At 42.1% G+C, this 25049-nt stretch overlaps 1 protein-coding gene across 1 annotated transcript in view; it reads right to left on the reverse strand.

The window, feature by feature from the left end:
• Positions 1-25049, reverse strand: part of LOC140731124 (protein Niban 2-like) — a 235456-nt gene that overhangs the window by 81712 nt on the left and 128695 nt on the right. Inside the window, exons 4-5 of the mRNA XM_073052442.1 lie at positions 14835-14940; positions 3514-3681 (exon numbers count right to left, since the gene is read on the reverse strand). Coding sequence (XP_072908543.1) covers positions 3514-3681; positions 14835-14940 — 274 coding nt within the window. The remainder of the gene's footprint in view (positions 1-3513; positions 3682-14834; positions 14941-25049) is intronic.

Below are 25049 nucleotides of genomic sequence, written 5' to 3' on the forward strand. Positions count from 1 at the left end.
AATAAGGGGGGGGGGTGGAAAGCACCAGAGGGAGATGGAGAACAGGCAAACAACTAAATATGTCAGGGATGGGGTAAGAAGGGGAGGAGGGGCATTAATGGAAGTTAGATGATGGCATGAACATCGACTTCTCTAACTTCCGTTAATGCCGTTAACTTCCGTTAATGAGAAGTCCTTGGCGAGCAGGATTAAGGAAAACCCCAAGGCATTCTACAAGTATGTGAAGAGCAAGAGGATAAGCCATGTGAAAATAGGACCAATCAGAAGTGACAGTGGAAACATATGCATGGAGTCAGAGGAGGCAGTGGAGGTACTTAATGAATACTTCGCTTCAGTATTCACCAGTGAGATGAACCTTGGCAATTGTGGGGATGACTTATAGTGGACTGAAACACTTGAGTGTATAGACATTAAAAAAAGAGGATGTGCTGGAGCTTTCGTAAGTTATTAAGTTAGATAAGTCACCTGGAACGTATGAGATATACCCCAGGCTACTGTGGCAAGCAAGGGAGGAGATTGCTGAGCCTCTGGTGATGATCTTTGCATCATCAATAGGGATGGGAGAAGTACCAGAAGATTGAAAGGTTGCATATGTTGTTCCCTTGTTCAAGAAAGGGAGTAGTGGTAGCACAGGAAATTACAGATCAGTGGGTCTTACTTCAGTGCTGGGCAATTTGTTGGAAAAAATCCTGAGAGGCAGGATTTATGAACATTTAGAGAGACATAATCTGATTAGGGATAGTCAGCATGGCTTTGTCAAGGGCAGGCCATGCCTTATGAGCCTGATTGAATTCTTCGAGGATGTAACAAAACACATTGATGAAGGTAAAGCAGCGAACATAATGTAGTGGATTTCAGTAAGTTACTTGATAAGGTTCCCATGCAAGGCTCATTCAAAAAGTAAGGAGGCATGGGATCCAAGGAGATCTTGCTTTGTGGATCCAGAATTGGCTTGCTCACAGAAGGCAGAAGGTCATTTGTATTCTGCATGGAGGATGGTGACCAGTGGTGTACTGTGGGGATCTATTCTGGGAACCCTCCTCTTATTGATTTTTATAAAAGACCTGGATGAGGAAGTAGAAGGGCAGATCAGTAAGTTTGTTGATGTTACAAAAGTTCGGGGTGTTGTGGATAGTCTGGAGGGTTGTCAGAGGTTACAGCGGGAGTTTGAAAGGATGCAGAACTGTGCTGAGAAGTGACAGGTGGAGTTCCACCCAGATAAGTGTGAAGTGGTTCATTTCAGTAGATCAAATTTGAAGGCAGAATATAATATTAATGGTAAGCCTCTTGACAGTGTGGAGGATCTTGGGGTCCATGTCCATAGGACACTCAAAGCTGCTGCGCAGGATGAGAGTGCTGTTAAGAAGGCGTATGGTGTGTTGGCCTTCATCAACTTGGGACAGAATTCAAGAGCCGTGAGGTAATGTTACAGCTATATAAGACCTTAGTTAGACCCCACTTGGAGTACTGTTCCGTTCTGGTCACCTTACTACAGGAAAGATGTGGATACTATAGAGAGAGCGCAGAGGAGATCTACAATGATGTTGCCTGTAATGGGGAGCATACCTTATGAGAAGAACTTGAGTGAACTTGGTCTTTTCTTCTTGGAGCAAGGGAGAATGAAAGGTGATCTGATAGAGGTGTATAAGATGGCAGGCATTGATTGTGTGGCTAGCCAGTGGCTTTTTTCCAGGGCTGAAATGGCTAACATGAAGTGTCATAATTTAAAAGTGCTTCGAAGTAGGTACAAGGAGAATGCTTTTCACACAGTGTGGTGAATGCATGGAATGCACTGTCAGTGATGGTGGTACAGGGGGATATAAAAGGGTCTTTTAAGAGAGTCTTAGATAGGTACATGGAGCTTAGAAAAATAGAGGGGAATTCTAGGCAGTTTCTAGAGTAGGTTACATGTTCGGCATAATATTGTGGGCCAAAGGGCCTGGAATGTGCAGATTTATATGTTTTATATGTTAACCTTTCCTTCCTGAAATCATCCTCGTGAACCTCCTCTGGACTCTCTCCAGTGACAGCAAATCCTTTTGCTGACAATACTCCAAATGCAGCCTGACTAGGTATGTTATGTAGGACTAGATGTTAATATCTCTTATTTGCACTCCTGAGACATGCTGCCTAGACTCTGCGGGGTGGCCAAGTGAGTGGTGGCATCTTCTGGGTTATCAAGTGGGCGCCCTCTTTCCTCAGTGTTTCGCTGACAGGCCCACAGCACCTCCAGAGGGTTCAGCAGTGAATCAGTGTCCCAGGCTCACCTCCTAGATACCATTCACTCACATGGGGGCCCAGATGGAATCTCTTCTCTTCATCCAGAGCCATTGACTACCCTGTTCAGCAGCTCTGGAGAGGTCTTTAACTGCTTGTCGGTGTCTCTTCCCTCGTACTCCCAACTTCCGGAGTAGCCTTGATGTTGATGTGGCTCAGCAATATGTCCTTGCTTTTATATTCTATTCCCTTTTAAATAAATACCAATATTGCACTTGCCTTCTTTGCTGCAGACTCAACCTTTAAATTAACCTTCTGGGAGTTTTGCATGAGGACTCCTAAGTCCCTCTGCACCTCTGATGTTTGATTAGCTCAAAGAATCCTACAATATATTTTAAAATTAGAAAATGACACAGTAAAATGTGAAAACAGTTGTGGGGACTGAATACCTTTCCAAAGCAGTATCCTCAGCCTCCTGCATTGTGGAGAACAATCACAGTTTTTCAAACCTCTTCTTGTAACTAAAGCATTCAATTCAGGCAACAGCCCAGTGAATCTCTGTTGTTCACTTTCTACCATTACGCTACAGTATCCTTTCTATAGTGTGATGGCAGAACTATGTACTATATTCTAAGCGTGACCTAATCAATTTTTGTATAGCTACAACATCTAGAATCCTACGAGACCAGGTATGATAATATGGAAGGCCATTGTTGACAGTGAAAAGACAATCCCATGTGAAGTTACAGAGATGATCAAATGTATGTCAGCTTGGCAGGGTTTGCAAGCCATTAGTTTCTATAAGGAGAAACCTAACAGCATAATTGTCAGTGATGCTTCAGTCCCCAAAGTTATTCAATGAATAACACGAGAGAGCATAGTTTTAAACTGCTTGGAAATAGACACAAGGGGGATGTCAGAGGTTTTTTTTTTAAACACAAAAAGTGCCGCGTGTGTCAAATGCCCTGCCAATGGAAGTCGTTGAAGCAGATACAATAGGGTCTTTTAAGAGACTCTTAGATAGGTTACATCTAGCTTAGAAAACTAGAGGCCTATGTGGTAGGGAATTTCTACAGTAGGTTATATGGTCGGCACAACATTGTGGGCCGAAGGGTCTGTAATGTGCTGTAGATTTCTATGTTCTATGTTGATAAGGAATGAGTCGTTGAAATGTAGAAAACAAAGCCTCTGGATTAAGACTGGAGGTTGGAATAGAAATAATAAGCCAGCAAATTCTATTGTAAAGTGCAGATATACACTGGGCTCAATTATTGAAGCTAACGCCTTGTACATTACCGTTATTTTGATGGCGTACGCAGTCCTGAAAAACAGCATGCCACTTCTGCTGCTCTTTCTCTGATACAACACAAAAGTAGTAGTGATGTCCATATGGATGCCACAAAATGGTGCAGTATTCTGTTGGCCATCTCAGAAATGGAGAACTGCTTGCTTTTCCTTTGATTTCTAGGACAGAAAAGAAAAAAAATAGAACCTTAATTGCAACTCTCTCACTTTGCTATGAACACTTCCATAAGAAAAACAAATTTTGAGAAGTCATGGCTCTTTTCACCATTCAATTAGATCAAACTGCTTGGCTTGAACACCACTTTTTTTTTTGACTGTTCTCTATAATTCTAAATGTTCCAACTTCCCCCCCCCCAAACAAAACCTGTTTAATGCTACATTTACAGTAGGAAAATCTTAAAATACTCCAACTCTTAAATTAGTTCAAACTCACTTCCATCTAAAATGGGCGACACCTTTCTCTGAAAGCATGGCCCCTAGATTCTCAGATGGTAGGCAACAGCTCTATCATCTTAAGCAAACAAAGATCAGATTGCCTTCCTCTAAACCCCATACTTTGCATTGGTCAAATCTGCTCAGTACAGTAAGTATGCACAAGTACAACGATGTTGCTGGGATTGGAGGACATGGGTTATAAGGAAGGATCAAGTAGGTTAGGACTTTATTCCTTGGAACGTAGAAGATCAAGAGGAGGTTTGAAAGAGGTATACTATGAGGGGTAATTTCTCAATGAAGTTGATTGGGACTACAACTAGAGGTCATGGGTTAAAGGGGAAAGACAAAAAATTTAAGGGGACATGAGGGGAAACATTTTCACTCAGAAGGTTCTGAGAGTGTGGAAAGAGTTGCTAGTGCACCCGGTACATGCATAATCTATTTCAGAATCAGAATCAGGTTTATTATCACCGGCATGTGTTGTGAAATTTGTTAACTTAGCAGCAGCAGTTCGTAATATAGAAGAGGAAAAAATAAGTAAAAGTAAATCAATTACAGTATACATATATTAAATAGATAAAAATCATGTTAAAAACAAATAATATATATTTAAAAAATGAGGTAGTGTTCATGAGGTAATGTCCATTTAGGAATCAGATGGCAGAAGGGAAGAAGCCATTTCTGAATTGCTGAGTGTGTGCCTTCAGGCTTCTGTACCTCCTAACAGATGGTAACAGTGAGAAAAGGGCATGCCCTGGGTGCTGGAGGTCCTTAATAATGGACGCTGCCTTTCTGAAACACCGTTCCTTGCAGACGTCCTGGATACTTCATAGGCGAGTACCCAAGATGAAGCTGACTAAATTTACAACCCTTTGCAGCTTCTTTTGGTTCTGTGCAGTAGCTCCCTCCATACCAGACAAAGATGCAGCCAGTCAGAATGCTTTCCACAGTACAACTATAGAAGTTTTTGAGTGTACTTGTTGACATGCCAAATCTTTTTAAACTCCAAATGAAGTATAGCCGCTGTCTTGACTTCTTTACAACTACATCGATATGTTGGAACCAGGTTAGGTCCTCAAAGTTCTTGACATCCAGCAACTTGAAACTGCTCACTCTCTCCACTTCTGGTCCCTCTACGAGGACTGGTATGTGTTAGAACACAGAACAGTACAGCACATTACAGGCCCTTCGGCCCACAATGTTGTGCCGACCCTCAAACCCTGCCTCCCATATAACCCCCCACCTTAAATTCCTCCATATACCTGTCTAGTACTCTCTTAAATTTCACTAGTGTATCTGCCTCCACCACTGACTCAGGCAGTGCATTCCACACAGCAACCACTCTCTGAGTGAAAAACCTTCCTCTAATATCCCCCTTGAACTTCCCTCCTCTTACCTTAAAGCCATGTCCTCTTGTACTGAGCAGTGGTGCCCTGGGGAAGAGGCATTGGCTGTCCACTCTGTCTATTCCTCTTAATATCTTGTACACCTCTATCATGTCTCCTCTCATCTTCCTTCTCTCCAAAGAGTAAAGCCCTAGCTCCCTTAATCTCTGATCACAATCCATACTCTCTAAACCAGGCAGCATCCTGGTAAATCTCCTCTGTACCCTTTCCAATGCTTCCACATCCTTCCTATACTGAGGCAACCAGAACTGGACACAGTACTCCAATTGTGGCCTAACTAGAGTTTTATATAGCTGCATCATTACATCGTGTCTCTTAAATTCTATCCCTTGACTTATGAAAGCTAACACCCCATATGCTTTCTTAACTACCCTTAACTTCTTAACATCCTATCGATGTGAGGCAATTTTCAGGGATCTGTGGACATGTACCCCCAGATCCTTCTGCTTCTCCACACTACCAAGTATCCTGCTATTTACTTTGTACTCTGCCTTGGAGTTTGTCCTTCTAAAGTGTACCACCTCACACTTCTCTGGGTTAAACTCCATCTGCCACTTCTCAGCCCACTTCTGTATCCTGTCAATGTCTCTCTGCAATCTTCGACAATCCTCTACACTATCTATAACACCACCAACCTTTGTTCCTTCATCTTACCCTTCCTGAAGTCCACAATCAGCTCTTTCGTCTTATTGATGTTGAGTCCAAGGTTGTTGCTGCACCACCACTCCACTATTTGGCATTTTTTGCTCCTGTACGCCCTCTCAACACCATCTGAGACTCTACCAACAATGGTTGTATCAGCAGCAAATTTATATATGGTATTTGAGCTATGTCTAGTCACACAGTCATGGGTATAGAGAGAGTTGAGCAGTAGGCTAAGCACACCCCCCTGCCACCAGTGTTTCAACGTTTAAGAGAAATTTGGATAGGTATATGGATAGTAGGGGTTTGGATAGCTATGGTCCGGGTGTAGGTTGATGGGACTAGGCAGTTTTAATGAGTAGGTATGGACTAGGTGGGCTGATAGGGCTGCTTCTGTGCTGTACTTTTCTATGTCTCTAAGGATATGCCTTCTTCAGAAAAGAGAGCAAAACTGTTCTCCAGGTACACTCTTGTCAATGTTATATATGATTGCACAAATATTTACTGCCTTCTCTAACAGCAGAGGACAATATTTCTAATTACTTGCTATACATAGAACATTAGAGCCCCTTCAGCCCACAAAATTATGCTGACCATATAACCTACTCTAGAAACAGCTTAGAATTTCCCTACTGCATTGCCCTCTATTTTTCCAAGTTCCATGTATGTATCTAGAAGTCTTTTAAAAGATCCTATTGTATCCACCTTTATCACCGTCGCTGGCAGTGCATTCCATGCACTCACCACTCTGTGTGAAAAACTTAACTCTGACATCCCCCTTGTACCTACTTCCCAGCATCTTAAAATTATACCCCCTTGAGTTAGCCATTTCAGCCCTGGGAAAAAGTCTCCACATGATCAATGCCTCTCATCATCTTGTACACCTCTATTAGATCACCTCTCATTCTCCCTCATTCCAAGATAAAAAAGGCCAAGTTCACTTAACCTATACTTATAAGGCATGTTCACCAATCTAGGCAACATCCTCGTAAATCTCCTCTGCACTCTCTCTATAATATCCACATCTTTCCTGTAGTGAGGTGACCAGAACTGAACACAGTACTCCTAGTGGGGTCTGACCATGGTCTTATATAGCTGTAACATTACCTCACCATTCTTGAACTTAGTCCCATGGTTGATGAAGGCCATCACACCATACGCCTTCTTAACAACACTATCAACCTGCGCATCAGCTTTGAGAGTTTTATAGACACAGACCTCAAGATATTGCTAATCCACCACACTGCCAAGAGCCTTACCATTAATATTATGTCTGTCTTCAAATTTAACCTACCGAAATGAATCACTTCACACTTACCTGGGCTGAACTCCATCAGCCACTTCTCAGCAAATTTCTGCATCCTATCGATGTCCCACTGTAACCTCTGACAACCCTCCAGACTATCCACAACATCCCCAACTTTTGTGTCATCAACAACCCTTCTACTTCCTAATCCAGGTTACTTATAAAAATTGCAAAAAGCAGGGGTCCCAGAAAAGATCCCTGTAGAACACCACTGCATATCCTTCATGCAGAATATGAACCACTCTTTGCCTTCTGTGGGCAATCTAATCCTGGATCCACAAAGCAAGATTTCTTTGAATCCCATGCCTCCTTACTTTCTGAGTGAGCCTTGCATGGGAACCTTATTAAATGCCTTACTGAAATCCATAAACACTACATGCACTGCTCTACCTTCATCAATGTGTTTTGCTACATCCTCAAAGAATTCAATCAGGATTGTAAGGCATGACCTGCCCTTGAGAAAGTCATGCTGACTATTCCTAATCACATTATACTTCTCCAAATGTTCATAAATCCTGCCACTCTGGACCTCTCCATCAACTTACCAACCACTGAGGTAAGACTCACTGGTCTATAATTTCCTGGGTTATCTCTACTCCCTTTCTTGAATAAAGGAGCAACATCCGCAACCCTCCAATCCTCCGGAACCTCTCCCGTCCCTCTCCCGTCCCCATTGATGATGCAAAGATCATTGCCAGAGGCTCAGCAATCTCCTCCCTTGCCTCCTACAGTAGCCTGGGGTACATCTCATCCGGTCCCGGAGACTTACCCAACTTGATGCTTTCCAAAAGCTCCAGCATATCCTCTTTCTTAATGTCTACATGCTCAAGCTTTTCAGTCTGCTGTAAGTCATCACTACTATCACCAAGATCCTTTTCCATAGTGAATTCTGAAGCAAAGTACTCATTAAGTACCTCTGCTATTTCCTCTGGTTCCATAGACACTTTCCCACTGTCACACTTGATAGGTCCTATTCTTCCACGTCTTATCCTTTTGCTCTTCACACACTGTAGAATGCCTTGGGGTTTTCCTTAATCCTGGCCCCTTCTGGCTCAATGCATGGAACTAAGAACTAAGGTGGATGATCTTGTTGCACTATTACAGATTGTCAGGTTGAGGTTGTGGCAATCACTGAATCATGGCTGGAGGATAATTGTAGTTGGGAGCTAAATGTCCAAGGTTACAATTTGCATGGGAGGGATAGGAAAGTAGACAGAGGGAGATAGTGTAGCTCTGTTGGTAAAGAATGACATCAAATAGCCAGAGGTTTTTTCCCCCAGGGCTGAAATGGATAACACAAGGGGCATAGTTTTAAGGTGCTTGGAAGTAGGAAAAAGGGGATGTCAGAGGTTAAGTTCTTTTACACAGAGAATGGTGGGTGCATTGAATGCACTGCCAGTGACAGTGGTAGAGGTGGATACAATAGGGTCTTTTAAGAGACTTTTGGATAGGTACATGGAGCTTAGAAATATAGAGAGCTATGCAGTAGGGAAATTCTAGGCAGTTTCTAGAGAAGGATACATGGTCGACACACCTTTGTGGGCCAAAGGGCCTATAATGTGCTGTTGATTTCTTTGTGCAAATCAGTAGAAAAATGTGACATAAGATCGGAAGAAGTTGAATCCTTGTGGGTTGAGCTAAGAAACTAGAAGGGTAAAAGGACCTTGATGGCAGATATACACAGGCCTCCTAATAGTAGCTGGGATATGGACTGCAGATTACAACAAGAAATAGAAAAGGCATGTCAAAAAGGCAATGTTATGATAGTCATGGGAAATTTCAACATGCAGGTTGATTGGGGAGATCAAGTTGGAGGTGGATCTCAAGAGAAGAAGTTTGTTGAATGCTCACAAGATAGCTTTTTAGAGCAGTTTGTCAGCTGAGCCAACTAGGGGATCAGCATATTGGATGGGGTGTCAATTAGAGGTGATTAGGGAGTTTCAAGTAAAAGAACCCTTAGAAGGCAGTAATCACAATATGATTCAGTTCAACTTGAAATTTGATAGGGAAAAAGTAAAGTCTGACATAGCAGTATTTCAGTGGAGTAAAGAAAATTACAGTGGTAAGAGAGAGGAGTTGGCTAAAGTAAGTTGGAATGAGATGCTGGCTTGAGTTTCTGGGAAAAATGAGGAAGGTGCAAGATAGATGAATTCTAAAAATGAAGAAATACTCAAATGGCAAAATAGTGGACAAAGTTAATGTAAAAACAAAAGAGAGGTCATACAAAAAAGCAAAAATTAGTGGCAAGACAGAGGACACAAGACAAAGGAGCAGAAGTAGGCCATTCAGCCCATTGAGTCTGCTCCGCCACTCCACCATGAGCTAAACTATTCTCCCATCTAGTTCCAATTTCCAGCTTTTTCCTCATATCCCGTGATACCCTGACTAATTAGATACCTATCAACCTCCTTAAACACCCTCAATGATCGGGCCTCCACAGCAGTATGTGGCAATGAATTCCATAAATCCACGACCCTCTGGCTAAAAAAATTTCTCCTCATCTCTGTTTTAAATGGGTACCCTCTAATTCTAAGACTGTGGCCCCTTGTCCTGGACTCACCCACCAAGGGAAACAGTCTTTCCACGTCCACTCTGCCCAACCCTTTCAACATTCGTAATGTTTCTATGAGATCCCCACTCATTCTTCTATACTCTAATGAATACAGTTCAAGAGCGACAAATGCTCCTCATATGTTAGCCCCTGCATTCCAGGAATCATCCTCGTAAATCTTCTCTGAACTCTCTTCAACATCAGTACATCCCTTATAAGACAGGGGCCCAAAACTGCACACAGTATTCCAAATGAGATCTCATCAGTGCCCCGTAGAGCCTCATCAACACCTCCTTACACTATTCCTCTTGAAATGAATGCCAACATAGCATTCACTTTCCTTGCTGCTGATCCAACCTGGTGGCTAACCTTTAGGGTATCCTGCACGAGAGCCCTCAAGTTCCTTTGCACTTCCGAGTTTTGAATTTTTTTCCCATCTAAATAATAATCTGCCCGATTATTTCTTCTAAAATGTACAACCGTACATTTCTCAACATTGTATCTCATCTGCCATTTCTTTGCCCACTCTCCTAAACTGACCAAGTCTCTCTGCAACCTTTCCGTTTCTTCCACACCTCCTGCTCCTCCATCTATTTTGGTGTCATCCGCAAACTTAGCCAAAAAACCATTTAATCCATAATCTAAATCATCGATATATCGATTGCAGAGATGCAAAGAGACTTGGGAGTCATTGTGCAGAACACATCAAAGGTTAACATGCAGGTAGAGTTTGTGGTAAGGAAGGCAAATGCAATGTTAACATTCATTTCAAGAGGTCTAAAATACAAGAGTAGGGATGTCATGCTGAGGCTTATAAGGCACTGGTGAGGCCTCACCTTGAGTACGGTAAACAGTTTTGGACTCATCTAAGAAAAGACATGCTGGCATTGGACAGGGTTTCAGGAGTTTCACAAGGATGATTCAGGGAATTAAAGAGTTATCATACGAGGAATGTTTGATAGCTCTGGGTCTGTACTCGCTGGAATTTAGAAGGATGAGAAGGGATCTCAGTGAAACCTTTGTAATGTTGAAAGACCTAGACAAAGTAGATATTGGGGTCAACACAAAGTACACTGCAGATGCTGTGGTCAAATCAACACGTACAAAAGCTGGATGAACTCAGCAAGTCGGGCACCATCCATTGAAATGAGCAGTCAACGTTTCGGGCCGAGACCCTTCGTCAGGACTGAAGAGGGAGGGGGCAGGGGCCGTGCTCTCTCCGGTCCTGTTCACCCTGTACACATCGGACTTCCAATATAACTTGGAGTCGTGCCATGTGCAGAAGTTCGCTGATGACACGGCCATAGTGGGGTGTGTCAGGAATGGACAGGAGGAGGAGTATAGGAAACTGATACAGGACTTTGTGATATGGTGCAAATCAAACTACCTGCGTCTCAATATCACCAAGACCAAGGAGATGGTGGTGGACTTTAGGAGATCTAGGCCTCATATGGAGCCAGTGATCATTAATGGAGAATGTGTGGAGCAGGTTAAGACCTACAAGTATCTGGGAGTACAGTTAGACGAGAAGCTAGACTGGACTGCCAACACAGATGCCTTGTGCAGGAAGGCATAGAGTCGACTGTACTTCCTTAGAAGGTTGGCGTCATTCAGTGTCTGTAGTGAGATGCTGAAGATGTTCTATAGGTCAGTTGTGGAGAGCGCCCTCTTCTTCGTGGTGGCGTGTTGGGGAGGAAGCATTAAGAAGAGGGACGCCTCACGTCTTAATAAGCTGGTAAGGAAGGCGGGCTCTGTCGTGGGCAAAGTACTGGAGAGTTTAACATCGGTAGCTGAGCGAAGGGCGCTGAGTAGGCTACGGTCAATTATGGAAAACTCTGAACATCCTCTACATAGCACCATCCAGAGATAGAGAAGCAGTTTCAGTGACAGGTTACTATCGATGCAATGCTCCTCAGACAGGATGAAGAGGTCAATACTCCCCAATGCCATTAGGCTTTACAATTCAACCGCCAGGACTTAAGAACTTTTTAAAAGCTATTATTAATGCTTTTTGAGATAGTGATTTAGATGCATATCATATTTTTTACTGAGTTAAGTATTGTATGTAATTAGTTTTGCTACAACAAGTGTATGGGACATTGGAAAAAAAGTTGAATTTCCCCATGGGGATGAATAAAGTATCTATCTATCTATCTATAAAGAAGGTGGTGGAGGGTGGAAGGTGCCAGGTGAAAAACCAATCAGAGGAAAGATTAAGGGGTGGGTGGGGGAAGCAGGGAGGGGATAAGCAGGAGAGGTGAAGAAGGAATGTAAGGGGAAAGCACTATGAGTAGCAGAAGATGACAGAATCATGAGAGAGGTGATAGGCAGCTAGAAGAGGAGGCAGAGTGAAAGTGGGATGGTGGAAGGGAGAGGGAGGGAATTACTGGAAGTTGGAGAATTCGATGTTCATACCAAGGGGCTGGAGACTACTCAAATGGTATATGAGGTGTTGCTCTTCCAACCTGAGTTTGGCCTCATTATGGCAGTAGAGGAGGCCATGTATGGACATATCCGAATGGGAATGTGAAGCAGAGTTGAAGTGGGTGGCAACTGGGAGATCCTGTCTGTTGTGGCGGACGGAGCGGAGGTGCTTGACGAAGCCCAATTTGCGTCAGGTCTTGCCGATGTACAGGAGGCCACACCAGGAGCACCGGATGCAATAGATTACCCCAACAGACTCACAAATGAAGTGTTGCCTCACCTGGAAGGACTGTTTGGGGCCCTGAATGGTGGTAAGAGAGGAGGTGCAGGGACAGGTGTAGCACTTACGCTTGCAGGGATAAGTACCAGGTGGGAGATCTGTGGGGAGTAACGTGTGGACCAGGCAGTCGCGGAGGGAGCAATCCCTGCGAAAAGCAGAGAGGGAAAGATGTGCTTAGTGGTGGGGTCCTGTTGAAGGTGACGGACGTTGTGGAGGATAATATGCTGGATCCGGAGGCTGGTGGGGTGGTAGGTGAGGACAAGGGGAACATGGTCCCTGTTGTGGCAATGGGAGGATGGGGTGAGGACCGAAGTGTGGGAAATGGAGGAGATGTGGGTGAGGGCATCATAGATGACGGCAGAAGGGAAACCACGATTCTTAAAGAAAGAGGACATTTGAGATGTCCTGGAACGGAAAGCCTCATTCTGGGAGCAGATGTGGCGGAGACGGAGGAACTGGGAATAGGGAATAGCATTTTTACATTTGGCAGGGTGGGAAGAGGTATAATCAAAGTAGTTATGGGAGTCAGTGGGTTTATAGAAGGTGTCAGTGGACAGTCTGTCTCCAGAGATGGAGACCAAGAGATCGAGAAAGGAGAGAGAAGTGTCCGAGATGGAACAAGTGAACTTGAGGGCTGGGTGAAAGTTAGAGGCAAAGTCGATGAAATTGACGAGCTCAGCATAAGTGCAGGAAGCAGCACCTCATATACTGTCTGGGTAGTCTCCAGTCCCTTGATATGAACATCGAATTCTCCAACTTCAGGTAATTCCCTCCCTCTCCCTTCCACCATCCCACTTTCACTCTGCCTCCTCTTCTAGCTGCCTATCACCTCTCTCATGATTCTGTCGTCTTCTACTACCCATAGTGCTTTCCCCTTACATTCCTTCTTCACCTCTCCTGCCTATCCCCTCCCTGCTTCCCCTCCCCCCACCCCTTAATCTTTCCTCTGATTGATTTTTCACCTGGCACCTTCCACCCTCCCCCCACCTTCTTTATAGGGCCCCTGCCCTCTCCTTCTTCAGTCCTGACGAAGGGTCTCGGCCCGAAACGTTGACTGCTCATTTCAACGGATGGTGCCTGACCTGCTGAGTTCATCCAGCTTTTGTATGTGTAGATATTGGGGTCAGTGTCCATAGGACATTAAAAGCTGCTGTGCAGGTTAACAATGTTGTTAAGAATACGTATGGTGTGTTGGCATTTATCAACCGTGGGATTGAGTTCAAGAGCCGTGAGGTAATGTTACAGCTATATAAGACCTTGGACCAGATCCCACTTGGAAGACTGTGTTTAGTGCTGGTCACCTCACTACAGGAAGGATGTGAATACTATAGAAAGAGTGCAGATGAGATTTACAAGTACGTTTGTATGTTGCCTGGATTGGAGAGTGTGCCTCATGAGAATAGGTTTAGTGAACTTGGCCTTTTCTCCTTGGAGCAACAGAGGATGAGAGGTGATTTGATAGAGGTGTATAAGATGATGAGAGGTATTGATCATGTGGATAGTCAGAGGCTTTTTTTGAGGGCTGAAATCGCTAACACAAGGGGGCATAGTTTTTGGCGCTTGGTAGTAGGTACAGAGGGGATGTCATCTCTCACTGCTGGCGATAGTGGTGGAGGCGGATACAAAAGCGTCATTTAAGAGACTCTTAGATAGGTAATATAGAGCTTAGAAAAATAGAGGGCTATGCGGTAGGGTAATTTTAGGCAGTTTCTAGAGTAGGTTGTATGGTTGGCACAACATTGTGGGCTGAAGGGCCTGTAATATGCTGTAGATTTTTATGTTCTATATGCAAAGGATGTTTCCCCATGGTGGGGGAGTATAGGCCATGAGGGCACAACTTCAGGATAGAGAGGTGTCCATTTAAAATAGTGATGCAGAGAAATTTCTTGAGCCAGAGAGTGGTGAATTTGTGGAATTATTACCACAGGCAGCTTGGAGGCCAGGTCATTGGGTGTATTTATGACAGAGCATGATAGGTTCTTGATTGGACATGCCATCAAAGTTACGGGGAGAAGATCGGGGACTGGGGCTGAGGAGGAGAAAAAAGGATCAATAGGTTTCAATCTGATGTCAGAGAAATATATACAATATACATCCTGCAATTCTTCAGGATCAACCATGATCAAATAGCAGAGCAGACTTGATGGGCCAATGGCCTAATTCTGCTCCTATGTCTTACATTCTATTATCTTGACCTTTATTTGAATTTGCTCCCTGTTCCACTCTTTTCTTATCACCAACAGAAGAAATGCCCTTAACATTTTTTACCTGGCATACTGTTGCTAAGCAGCTCCAAGTACTGATCCATTGACTTCAATACCTTGTAGCCTGCAGAATTAATAACTCCCTTTGGACTAGACCCTCTGTCAAAGGCCTGCAAAGAAAAAAAAAGATTCATAGTCATTTACTTGCAATTACTTTCTAGCTTCAGATGTAATTTTAAAACATACTAAATTACTATTCTTAAATTGTTTTAAAATCATAGAAGTAGTGTTTCACACACTGATACTGTGAGGTTATGAGAAGGAAAAAAATCCTTCCTCTTGGCCCTTGTACTACATTCATAATGATCATAACTGATGGTCACAGAGCATGACAGCACAGATAGACTTTTCTTTTCTGCCTATCTAATCCATGCCAAATTGTTATTCTGCCTAGTGCATAGACCGCACTTGGAACATAGCTCTCCATTCCTCTGCCATCCATCCATTTATCCACTTAAAACTCAGAGGGCAGTGCAAAGTCAAGATGGCGCTAAACAGAAATTCCTTTGCTTGCACCTTCGGAAACAGCTCTACTTCTATCTTCGATTTCTCTTTTTTTTCCTTTTCAAGGTTCTTTTGAAGACCCTGACCTGGAGTTACACTCTGACTTCAGTTCTTTGCAGGAATGGGACCCGGTATGAGGGCCTCACGACCGGCTGCTTTTTGATATCCCAAAGGCGCGACCTGGAAGACTAGCACGCCTTCAGGGTGCCGGATTTTTGTGGCTCTAGAGACAGGCTGATTCAAGGCTGGTGCGCCTGACTGAGGCGTCGTAGGAGAACACAGAACACTGGGAGCAGTGGGTTAGCTGCCATGAGCTGTGCGTCCAGAGACCTGAGCTCTGGGGCCGACTCTCTGGACGCAGAGCTCGAAAAACGCAACAAAACATACTTTTAACATCATAAATCAGCGAGTTGTTTATTATGTCTCCCCTCTCGCTATGAAACAGGGACACCACTTTTTCCCTTATTAGGGAGGGAGAGAGAGAGCCTGTGGTATGACAAATTACTGGGTGAAGAAGTCGTCTTTGGAGTACTGCAAGTCTGTGTCTTTATTGGTGCTTTGCTGCATGCTTGAGTGCTTGGTGGGGGGGGGCGCCAATGGTTTTTTGCTGGTGGGGGAGGGGGGTTGCTGCCTTACTGCTGTTTGCTTGTGGGAGGGGGAGATGAGGGAGGGCTTTAGGGATCTAACGTTTAACTATCATTAATTCTTTGGGGTACTCCTCTGATTTCGTGGATGTTTGCTGTTATGTTACGTGTCCGGCAACAATGAATATAGAATTGAGTCAGGTTTTATAAACAAATAAACATTTATTAAACTCTGCTCAACAAAAATGAAAAGTAAACAAATGACCAACTTAACTGGAAGTTAACTGCTATACGGCAACTCAGGAACAGTTCTTAAAGTGGTAAATGCGAACACAGTCTTAAAAGTGGTAAATACGAAAGTCCAAATGATTTGTACAGTCAATTAGGAGAGACTTTCCTGAAGTAACAAATTCCTCGACAACATGATGTTACTGCTAATCCCAGCCGAAATATGTCTTATCCGAAGGATTCATGATGAAGGAAATAAAAACAGCTTAAAGGAACTGACCTTTTCCTTGGCAAATGAACACTGCACAACCCTTTCTACTCTTAGAGGCAGGGGTTATCTCAGATGCAGGTCACTGTTTCTGAACAAAGACTCAATAAGGTCGATCCTGTATTAAACTGCCAAACAACACCAACTTTACTCGATCCTTCGGGTTCCCGTACTTCCGTAAAGTCTTCACTCTCCAATACTTAGACTTTAAAATTAAATAATTTCATTTCATTTTTCAATCTTTTTATTGATTTTCCAAATACAGAATATACAAATCAGAGGAGGAGTTTAACAAACAGATAATATAAAAGACATATAAACAGCAATAATAAAAACAGAAAGTATATAATGTCAAAATCAAAAAGGTAAAATATTATGCTGTTATATATACAATGGTAAAAAAATAACTACAACTCCTCATAGCAATCATAAAAAAAGATTGGAAATTATATTGATAAAAGAAAAAAAAAACACTAACTAACCTGAAACAAAAAAAAAGAGAAAGGAAAAAAAAAAACAAAAGAAAAAGAAAGACTGGGCAGTCCAATTGAGGATAAAATTTTAAAAAAAGAAAGAAACATCCTTCCAGTCATCTCTGAACCTTCATGGATAAGGATTTTCCCCAAAGAGAATAAAGAAAAATAAATAAATAAATAAATAATTAAATCGTGTGAAAATATTGAATAAAGGTTCGCCAGACTTGTTCAAAATTAAAGGATGTATCAAATGTCCGGCTTCTAATTTTTTCCAAGCTTAGACATGACATAAAGGAGAAGAGCCAATAAAAACAGTAGGTGGGTTAGATTCTTTCCAGTGTAGCAAAATAGCTCTCCTAGCCAGTAAAGTTGAAAAAGCTGTTGGGCGGAAGCAGACACTTTGCTCACTTCCTCTGGAATAATCCCAAAAATTGCTGTAAGTGGATTATGTTGAACATCCACATCTATAACTTTAGATAATATTCTAAACATTTCCCTCCAAAAATTGTTTAAACTTACACATGACCAAAACGTATGAGTTAGAGTAGCCACTTCTGCGTTACATCTGTCACAAATAGGGCTTATATTAGGAAAAATATGCGCCAACTTATCTTTGGACATATGGGCCCTGTGTACTATCTTAAACTGAATTAAGATATGGCGTGCGCAGTTAGATGAATTATTGACTAAATAATAAATTTTACTCCATTGATGATCTTAAAGTGAATGTTGAAGTTCTACTTCCCAGGTGTGTTGAACCCTATCATTAGGCGACATGCGAGCATTCATTAACTGTTTATAAATGATAGCTATTAATCGTTTTTGAAAAGGTTTAAACTGAAAAATAGCATAAGCCAAATATAAAGAGCAGGCCGAGGGGTAATTCAGTAAAAAAATCACGTAAAAAATTCCTAACCTGTAAATATTTGAAAAAATGTGTATTGGGGATATCATTTTTATCTATTAACTGTGAAAAAGACATTATACAGTCTTGTAAAAACAAATCTAAAAAAGTTTTTATTCCCTTAATTTTCCATATTAAAAAAGCCTTATCCAAAGTTGATGGTTTAAAAAAGAAATTAGAATAAATATTACTAGAAAGTAGAAAATGATTTAATTCAAAAAATTGAAACCAAATTTTTATAGTATGTTTGACAATAGGGTTGAGAACTTGTCCACCCATTCTGGAGAGCGAAAACGGAAGAGGAGCTCCTAATAAAGAAGCTAACGAAAACCCCATTACTGAATTTTTCTCCAGCTGTAACCATGAAGGGCAATCTTGGTTGTCTATATCATAAATCCAAAAAGTAATATAATGAATGTTAATTGCCCAATAATAAAATCTAAAGTTTGGTAAAGCCAGTCCTCCATCTTTTTTTGATTTTTGCAATAAAAGTTTATTCACTCTAGAGCTTTTATTATTCCAAACATAAGACAAAATCAGAGAATCTATTTTTATCAAAAAATGTTTTTGGAACAAAAGAGGGAACTGCTTGAAATATATATAAAAATTTTGGTAGAATAACCATTTTTATAGCATTTATTCGACCTATCAATGACATTGACATAGGTGACCATTTAGAAAGCGCCTGTTGAGTATATTCAACTAAAGGGAAGAAATTATACCTATATAGGTCTTTAAAATTTTTAGTAATTTTGATACCAAGGTAAGTAAAATGGTTTTTGGCAATATTAAAAGGTACTTGATCATAATAATCAGAATAATTATTAATAGGAAATAATTCACTTTTATGTAAATTAAGTTTATATCCAGAAAAAATACCAAATTCCATAAATATAGATAACATAAAAGGAATAGATTTCCTAGGATTTGAAATGTAATCTAATAAATCATCCACGTATAACAAAATCTTATGTAATTTATCCCCTCTTCTAATACCCTGCACAGAATTAGAATCCCTAAGAGCAATAGCAAGTGGTTCTAAAGCCAAATTAAATAATAAAGGACTAAGGGGACAACCCTGACAGGTACCTCTATATAATCTAAAATAAGGAGACTTTTGATTATTAGTTAGAACTGCAGATAAATCAATTTAATCCAAGAAATAAAGCCTGGACCAAAATTAAACCTCTTCAAAACCTGAAATAGATAAGGCCACTCCACCCTATCAAAGGCTTTCTCTGCGTCCACAGATACAATACATACAGATTCTTTGGCTGAGGGGGAATAAATGATATTTAACAATCTTCGAATATTAAAATGTGAGTATCTATTTTTTACAAATCCTGTTTGATCGTTTGAGATAACATTAGGCAAGATACTCTCAAGCCTATTTGCTAGAATCTTAGAGAAAATTTTAAAATCTACATTCAGTAAAGAAATAGGTCTATAGGATGCACATTCCAGTGGGTCTTTTCCTTTTTTTGGAATCAAAAAATTAGTGCCTCATAAAAAGTTTTAGGAAGGTAAATTAAACTAAAGATACATCAAACAAAACTAGCAGCAATTAGCGAAACTGCAGGCACAACGATTCTGTACCTTACAGTAGAATGTAAAACTCCACTTTAAAACAAAACTGTGTCATAAGACAAATACGCAGCATAAAGGAATAACTGACGAATTAAACGACAAATCAACACAAAACTCCTGCGTCACAGCAGGCTTTCCCGTTTTATACATGTTGGAACATGTTATCACGTGACCTCACACTGGCAGGAAAATTACATCACCCCACCATCACAAGACCATTACATCATGCTCACCAGATACTCAATTACATCATGGTCATAAGACAGTCACAAAATACCCATGGGATACGTAACACTGCGAAGAAAAAGAATTTCAGGATGTATATTGTATACATTTCTCTGACATTAAACCTTATCCAAACTAGTCTTAAATGTTATAATTGAACCTGTATCCATCACTTATATTGGTAGCTTGAATGCAGCTCCCCCTCAGGTTACCCTTAAATATCTTACCTTCAACTCTTAACCAATGAACTCCAGTTCTAGTCCATAAGACCAGAAGACATAGGAGCAGAATTAGGCCATTTGGCCCATCGAGTCTGCTCCGCCATTAATTCGTGGCTGATCCTTTTCTCCCTTCCTCAGCTAAACTCCCCAGACTGTAACCTTTGATGCCATGTCCAATTAAGAACCTATCAAGCTCTGCCTTAATACACCCAACAACCTGGCCTCCATAGCTGCCTGTAGTAATAAATTCCACAAATTCAACCCCTTCTGGCTAACAAGATTTCTCCACATCTGTTTTAAATGGACATCCCTCTATTCTGAGGGTGTGCACCCTTGTCCTCCACATCCACTGTCTAGGTCTTTCAACATTCAAAGTTTCAAGAGATTCCCCCTCATCCTTCTAAATTCCAGTGAGTACAGACCCAGAGCTATCAAACGTTCCTCGTATGATAACCCTTTCATTCCTGGAATCATCCTTATGAACTTCATGCCAGCACATCTATTCTCAGATGAAGAGCCCAAAGCAGTTCACAATACTCAAGGTGAGGCCTCACCAATACCTTATAAAGCCAAAGCATCACATCTCTGCTTTTGCATTCTAGACCTCTTGAAATGAATGCACTTGCCTTCCTCACCATCGACTCTACCTGCAAGTTAACCTTTAGGGTGATCTGCACAAGGACTCCCAAGTCCCTTTGCATCTCACATTTTTGGATTTTCTTCCCATTCAGAAAATAGTCTGCACATCGATTTCTACTACCAAAGCACATGACCATTTTTGACCAATTTTCTAACATTGTATTTCATTTGCCACTTTCTTGCCCATTCTTCTAATCTAAGTCCTTCTGCAGTCTGCCTATTCCCTCAACACTACCTGTCCCTACACCAATCTTTGTATCATCTGCAACCTTAGCAACAAAGCCATCTATTTCATCATATGAATCACTGATACACAGCATAAAAAGAGCGGTCCCAACACTGACTTCTGCGGAATAGTACTCGCTACTGGCACCCAACCAGTAACGAGTGTGTGCATGTGTCTGAGCTTCTGAGTGAGTGTGACTGCTTTTGAACCAGTGTGTGTTTGTGCTTCTGAGTGAGTGTGAGTGTGTATCTGTGCTTCTGAGTGAGAGTGAGCGTGTCTGTGCTTCTGAGTGAGAGTGAGCATGTGTCTGTGCTTCTGCGTGAGAGTGAGCATATGTCCGTGCTTCTGAGTGAGAGTGAGCGTGTGTCCGTGCTTCTGAGTGAGAGTGAGCGTGTGTCTGTGCTTCTGAGTGAGAGTGAGCGTGTCTGTGCTTCAGAGTAAGAGTGAGCAGCTGTCTGTGCTTCAGAGTGAGAGTGAGCGGCTGTCTGTGCTTCTGAGTGAGAGTGAGCATGTGTCTGTGCTTCTGCGTGAGAGTGAGCATATGTCCGTGCTTCTGAGTGAGAGTGAGCATATGTCCGTGCTTCTGAGTGAGAGTGAGCGTGTGTCCGTGCTTCTGAGTGAGAGTGAGCATGTGTCCGTGCTTCTGAGTGAGAGTGAGCGTGTGTCCGTGCTTCTGAGTGAATGTGAGCGTGTGTCTGTGCTTCAGAGTGAGTGAGCATGTGTCCGTGCTTCTGAGTGAGAGTGAGCGTGTCTGTGCTTCTGAGTGAATGTGAGCGTGTGTCTGTGCTTCAGAGTGAGTGAGCATGTGTCCGTGCTTCTGAGTGAGAGTGAGCGTGTCTGTGCTTCTGAGTGAATGTGAGCGTGTGTCTGTGCTTCAGAGTGAGTGAGCATGTGTCCGTGCTTCTGAGTGAGAGTGAGCGTGTCTGTGCTTCTGAGTGAATGTGAGCGTGTGTCTGTGCTTCAGAGTGAGTGAGCATGTGTCCGTGCTTCTGAGAGAGAGTGAGCATGTGTCCGTGTTTCTGAGTGAGTGTGAGTGTGTATCTGTGCTTTTGAGTGAGAGTGAGCGTGTCTGTAGTTCTGAGTGAGAGTAAGCGTGTGTCTGTGCTTTTATTTCCACTCATTGCCTCCTACCAATCAGCCAATGCTCTAACCATGCCAGTAACTTTCTTCTAATGCCATGGGCTCCTAACTTGGTAAGCAGCCTCATGAGTGGCACCTTGTCAAAAGCCTTCTAAAAATCCAAATATACAACATCCACTACAACCCCTTTATCTAACCTACTTGTAATCTCCACACAGAATTCCATCAGGTTCGTCAGGTAAGATTTCCATTAAGATTGTAGATGTTTCATATTCTGCATGGAGGTCAGTGACCAGTGGTATGCCACAGGGATCTGTTCTGGGATCCCTACTCTTCTTGACTTTTATAAATGACCTGGATGAGGAAGTGGAGGGATGGGTTAGTAAGTTTGCTGATGACACAAAGATTGGAGGTGTTGTGGATAGTGTGGAGGGCTGTCAGAGGTTACAGCTGGACATTGATAGGATGCAAAACTGGGCTGAGAAGTGGCAGGTGGAGTTCAACCCAGTTAAGTGTGAAGTGGTTCATTTTGGTAGGTCAAATATGATGGCAGAATATAGTATTAATGGTAAGACTCTTGGGGTCCGAGTTCATAGGACGCTCAAAGCAGCTGTGCAGGTTGACTCTGTGGTGAAGAAGGCATACGGTCTATTGGCCTTCATCAATCGTGGAAGTGAATTTAGGAACCAAGAGGTAACGTTGCAGCTCTATAGGACCCTGGTCAGACCCCACTTGGAGTACTGTGCTCAGTTCTGGTCGCCTCACTACAAGAAGGATGTGGAAACCATAGAAAGGGTGCAGAGGAGATTTACAAGGATGTTCTGTCTGGATTGGGGAGCATGCCTTGTGAAAACAGGTTGAGTGAACTTGGCCTTTTCTCCTTGGAGCGACGGAGGATTAGAGGTGACCTGATAGAGGAGTATAAGATGAGAGGCATTGATTGTGTGGATAGTCAGAGGCATTTTCCCAGGGCTGAAATGGCTGCCACAAGAAGGCACAGGTTTAAGGAGCTTGGGAGCAGGTACAGAGGAGATGTCAGGGGTAAGTTTTTTTTACGCAGAGAGTGGTGAGTGTGTGGAATGGACTGCTGGCAACGGTGGTGGAGGCAGATACAATAGGGTCTTTTAAGAGACTTTTGGATAGGTACATGGAGCTTAGAAAAATAGAGGGCTAGTATTTTCTAAGGGACATGTTCGGCACAACTTTGTGGGCTGAAGGGCCTGTATTGCGCCATAGGTTTTCTATGTTTCTATGAAACCAGTGCTGACTTTGTCCTATCCTGTCCTGTTTCACCAAGTACTCCGTAATCTCATCCTTAGTCTCACCCAACCTCAGTGAAATAAGCCTTCTTTTGCCTTATTTGCCAGCAATGATGCCATCTCACCAATTTACTCAAGAACCAAGAATTTTAAAAAAAATCAGAATTATATTCAGCGACTGAGGCTCGTTAATCTTAGGTAGAGCTCTTCAAAAACTCATTAGATTAAGGGTGAAGGAATTTTTCCTCATCTCTATCATGAATACATGGTCCCTTATCCTGACCTCTGTCCTTGGTCTTCCAGCCAGAGAAACATCAATTCAACATGTATCAATAAGATCATTTATTAGAGTCCTAGAGTTGCACAGTACAGAGCTGGGTCTGATGGCACATCTCATCTATGCCACCTTCTTGCCCATCTACACTAAATTTATATGCACCCACCTTGATTTCATAATCTTCTATGCCTTATGCCTGTCTAAATGTTTCCTAAACCTAGCGTTTGTAACTGATTGTACCACCTCCTCTGGCAGCAAGTTCCATACTGGGAAAGATTAAGCAAGCTAGGGCTTTTCTCTTTGGAATGACGAAGAATGAGTGGTAAATTGATAGAGAAGTACAACATTATAAGAGGCATGGATAGAATGGATAGCTAGTGCCTTTATCCCAGGGAAGCAATGGCCAATACCAGAGAACACACATTTATGAAGAGTGAAGGAAAGTTTAGGGGTGAAGTCACAAGTAGTTTTTTTTTGCACAGAAACTGGTAAGTACCTGGAATGCACGGCCAGGTATGGTGATAGAGGCTGATACATTTGGGACATCAGGGACTCTCAGATAAGCAAATAAGACTCTCAGATTAAGGAAAAATGGAGGGTTATGGACTATCTGGAAGAAAAGGGTTAGAATGATCATGCTAGCACAACACTGTGGGCCAAAGGGCCCATACTATGCTGTACAGTTCTATATACTGTACATATTAGCTATTGTCTGTAGAAGAAATTTAGGCTTTAAATCTCCTTTAAAACTCATCCCTCTCACTCTAAGGCTGTGTCCTCTTGACCATGAGAAAAAGATTCTCACAATGTACCCTATGTGCTTCAGCCTCCTTTACTCCAGGGAAAACAAACTCAGTATATCTTTCCATATCTAAAGTCTTCCAATCCAAGTAACATCCCAGAGACATATGGCATGGAAACAGGCCCTTCAACTCAACTGGTCCATAATGATCAACATTCCTCATCCAAGCTAGTTGCATTTACCAGAGTTTGAACTATAACCTTCTAAAGTTTTCTTATCCATGTACCCGCCCAACTGTTATTGAACCTGCCGCTGGCAGCTGATTCCACATACGTAGATACCAGATTGTGTAATAAAAATGCTCAAGTTTCTATTAAATCATTGTCCAGCCTTCCTCAATCTTATCAGTTATCTTCTTAAACAAACTCAATCAGATTAGTAAGGCATTGTTTGCACAAAACCATGCTAACAATCCCAGATCATCCCCTTCCTTCAAAGCATACACATATATCCTTTAGAATTTTCTCCACTTATGCAATGCTGATCAACCTATGGTTACCCAACTTAGTTTCTGCCCTCCTTAAATAAAGTTATCCTCTGGTCTTCTGGTACCTCAACCGTGAATAATTAGCTGACAAATTGGTTACAGTCCCAGTAACATTCTCCTTTGCTTTACACATTAACATTTTCAGAATCAGGATTATTTCTACTCATGTGTTATGAAATGTGTTATTTTGCAGCAAGAGAGTGCAATACATAAAAAAAATTGCAATGAGTTGCAATGAGAAATATAAAAATATAAGAAAGTAGTGCAAAAACGAGGTGCAGATACCAAAGGATGGGTAAGGTGCTCCTTCCCTCTGCTAGCCTGCAGGTGACCATTGGCCCCAATCAGGATCATGTGAAGCCATGGGAGCAGTTGGCAGATGCTTGTATGAACAGCTGGTGCATATCACAAGTCCTGGTTATGTGAGCACTGAAGCCAAAGAGACAATCTCT

Source organism: Hemitrygon akajei, chromosome 7 (assembly GCF_048418815.1).
Source record: "Hemitrygon akajei chromosome 7, sHemAka1.3, whole genome shotgun sequence".
Classification (NCBI taxonomy): Eukaryota; Metazoa; Chordata; class Chondrichthyes; order Myliobatiformes; family Dasyatidae; genus Hemitrygon; species Hemitrygon akajei.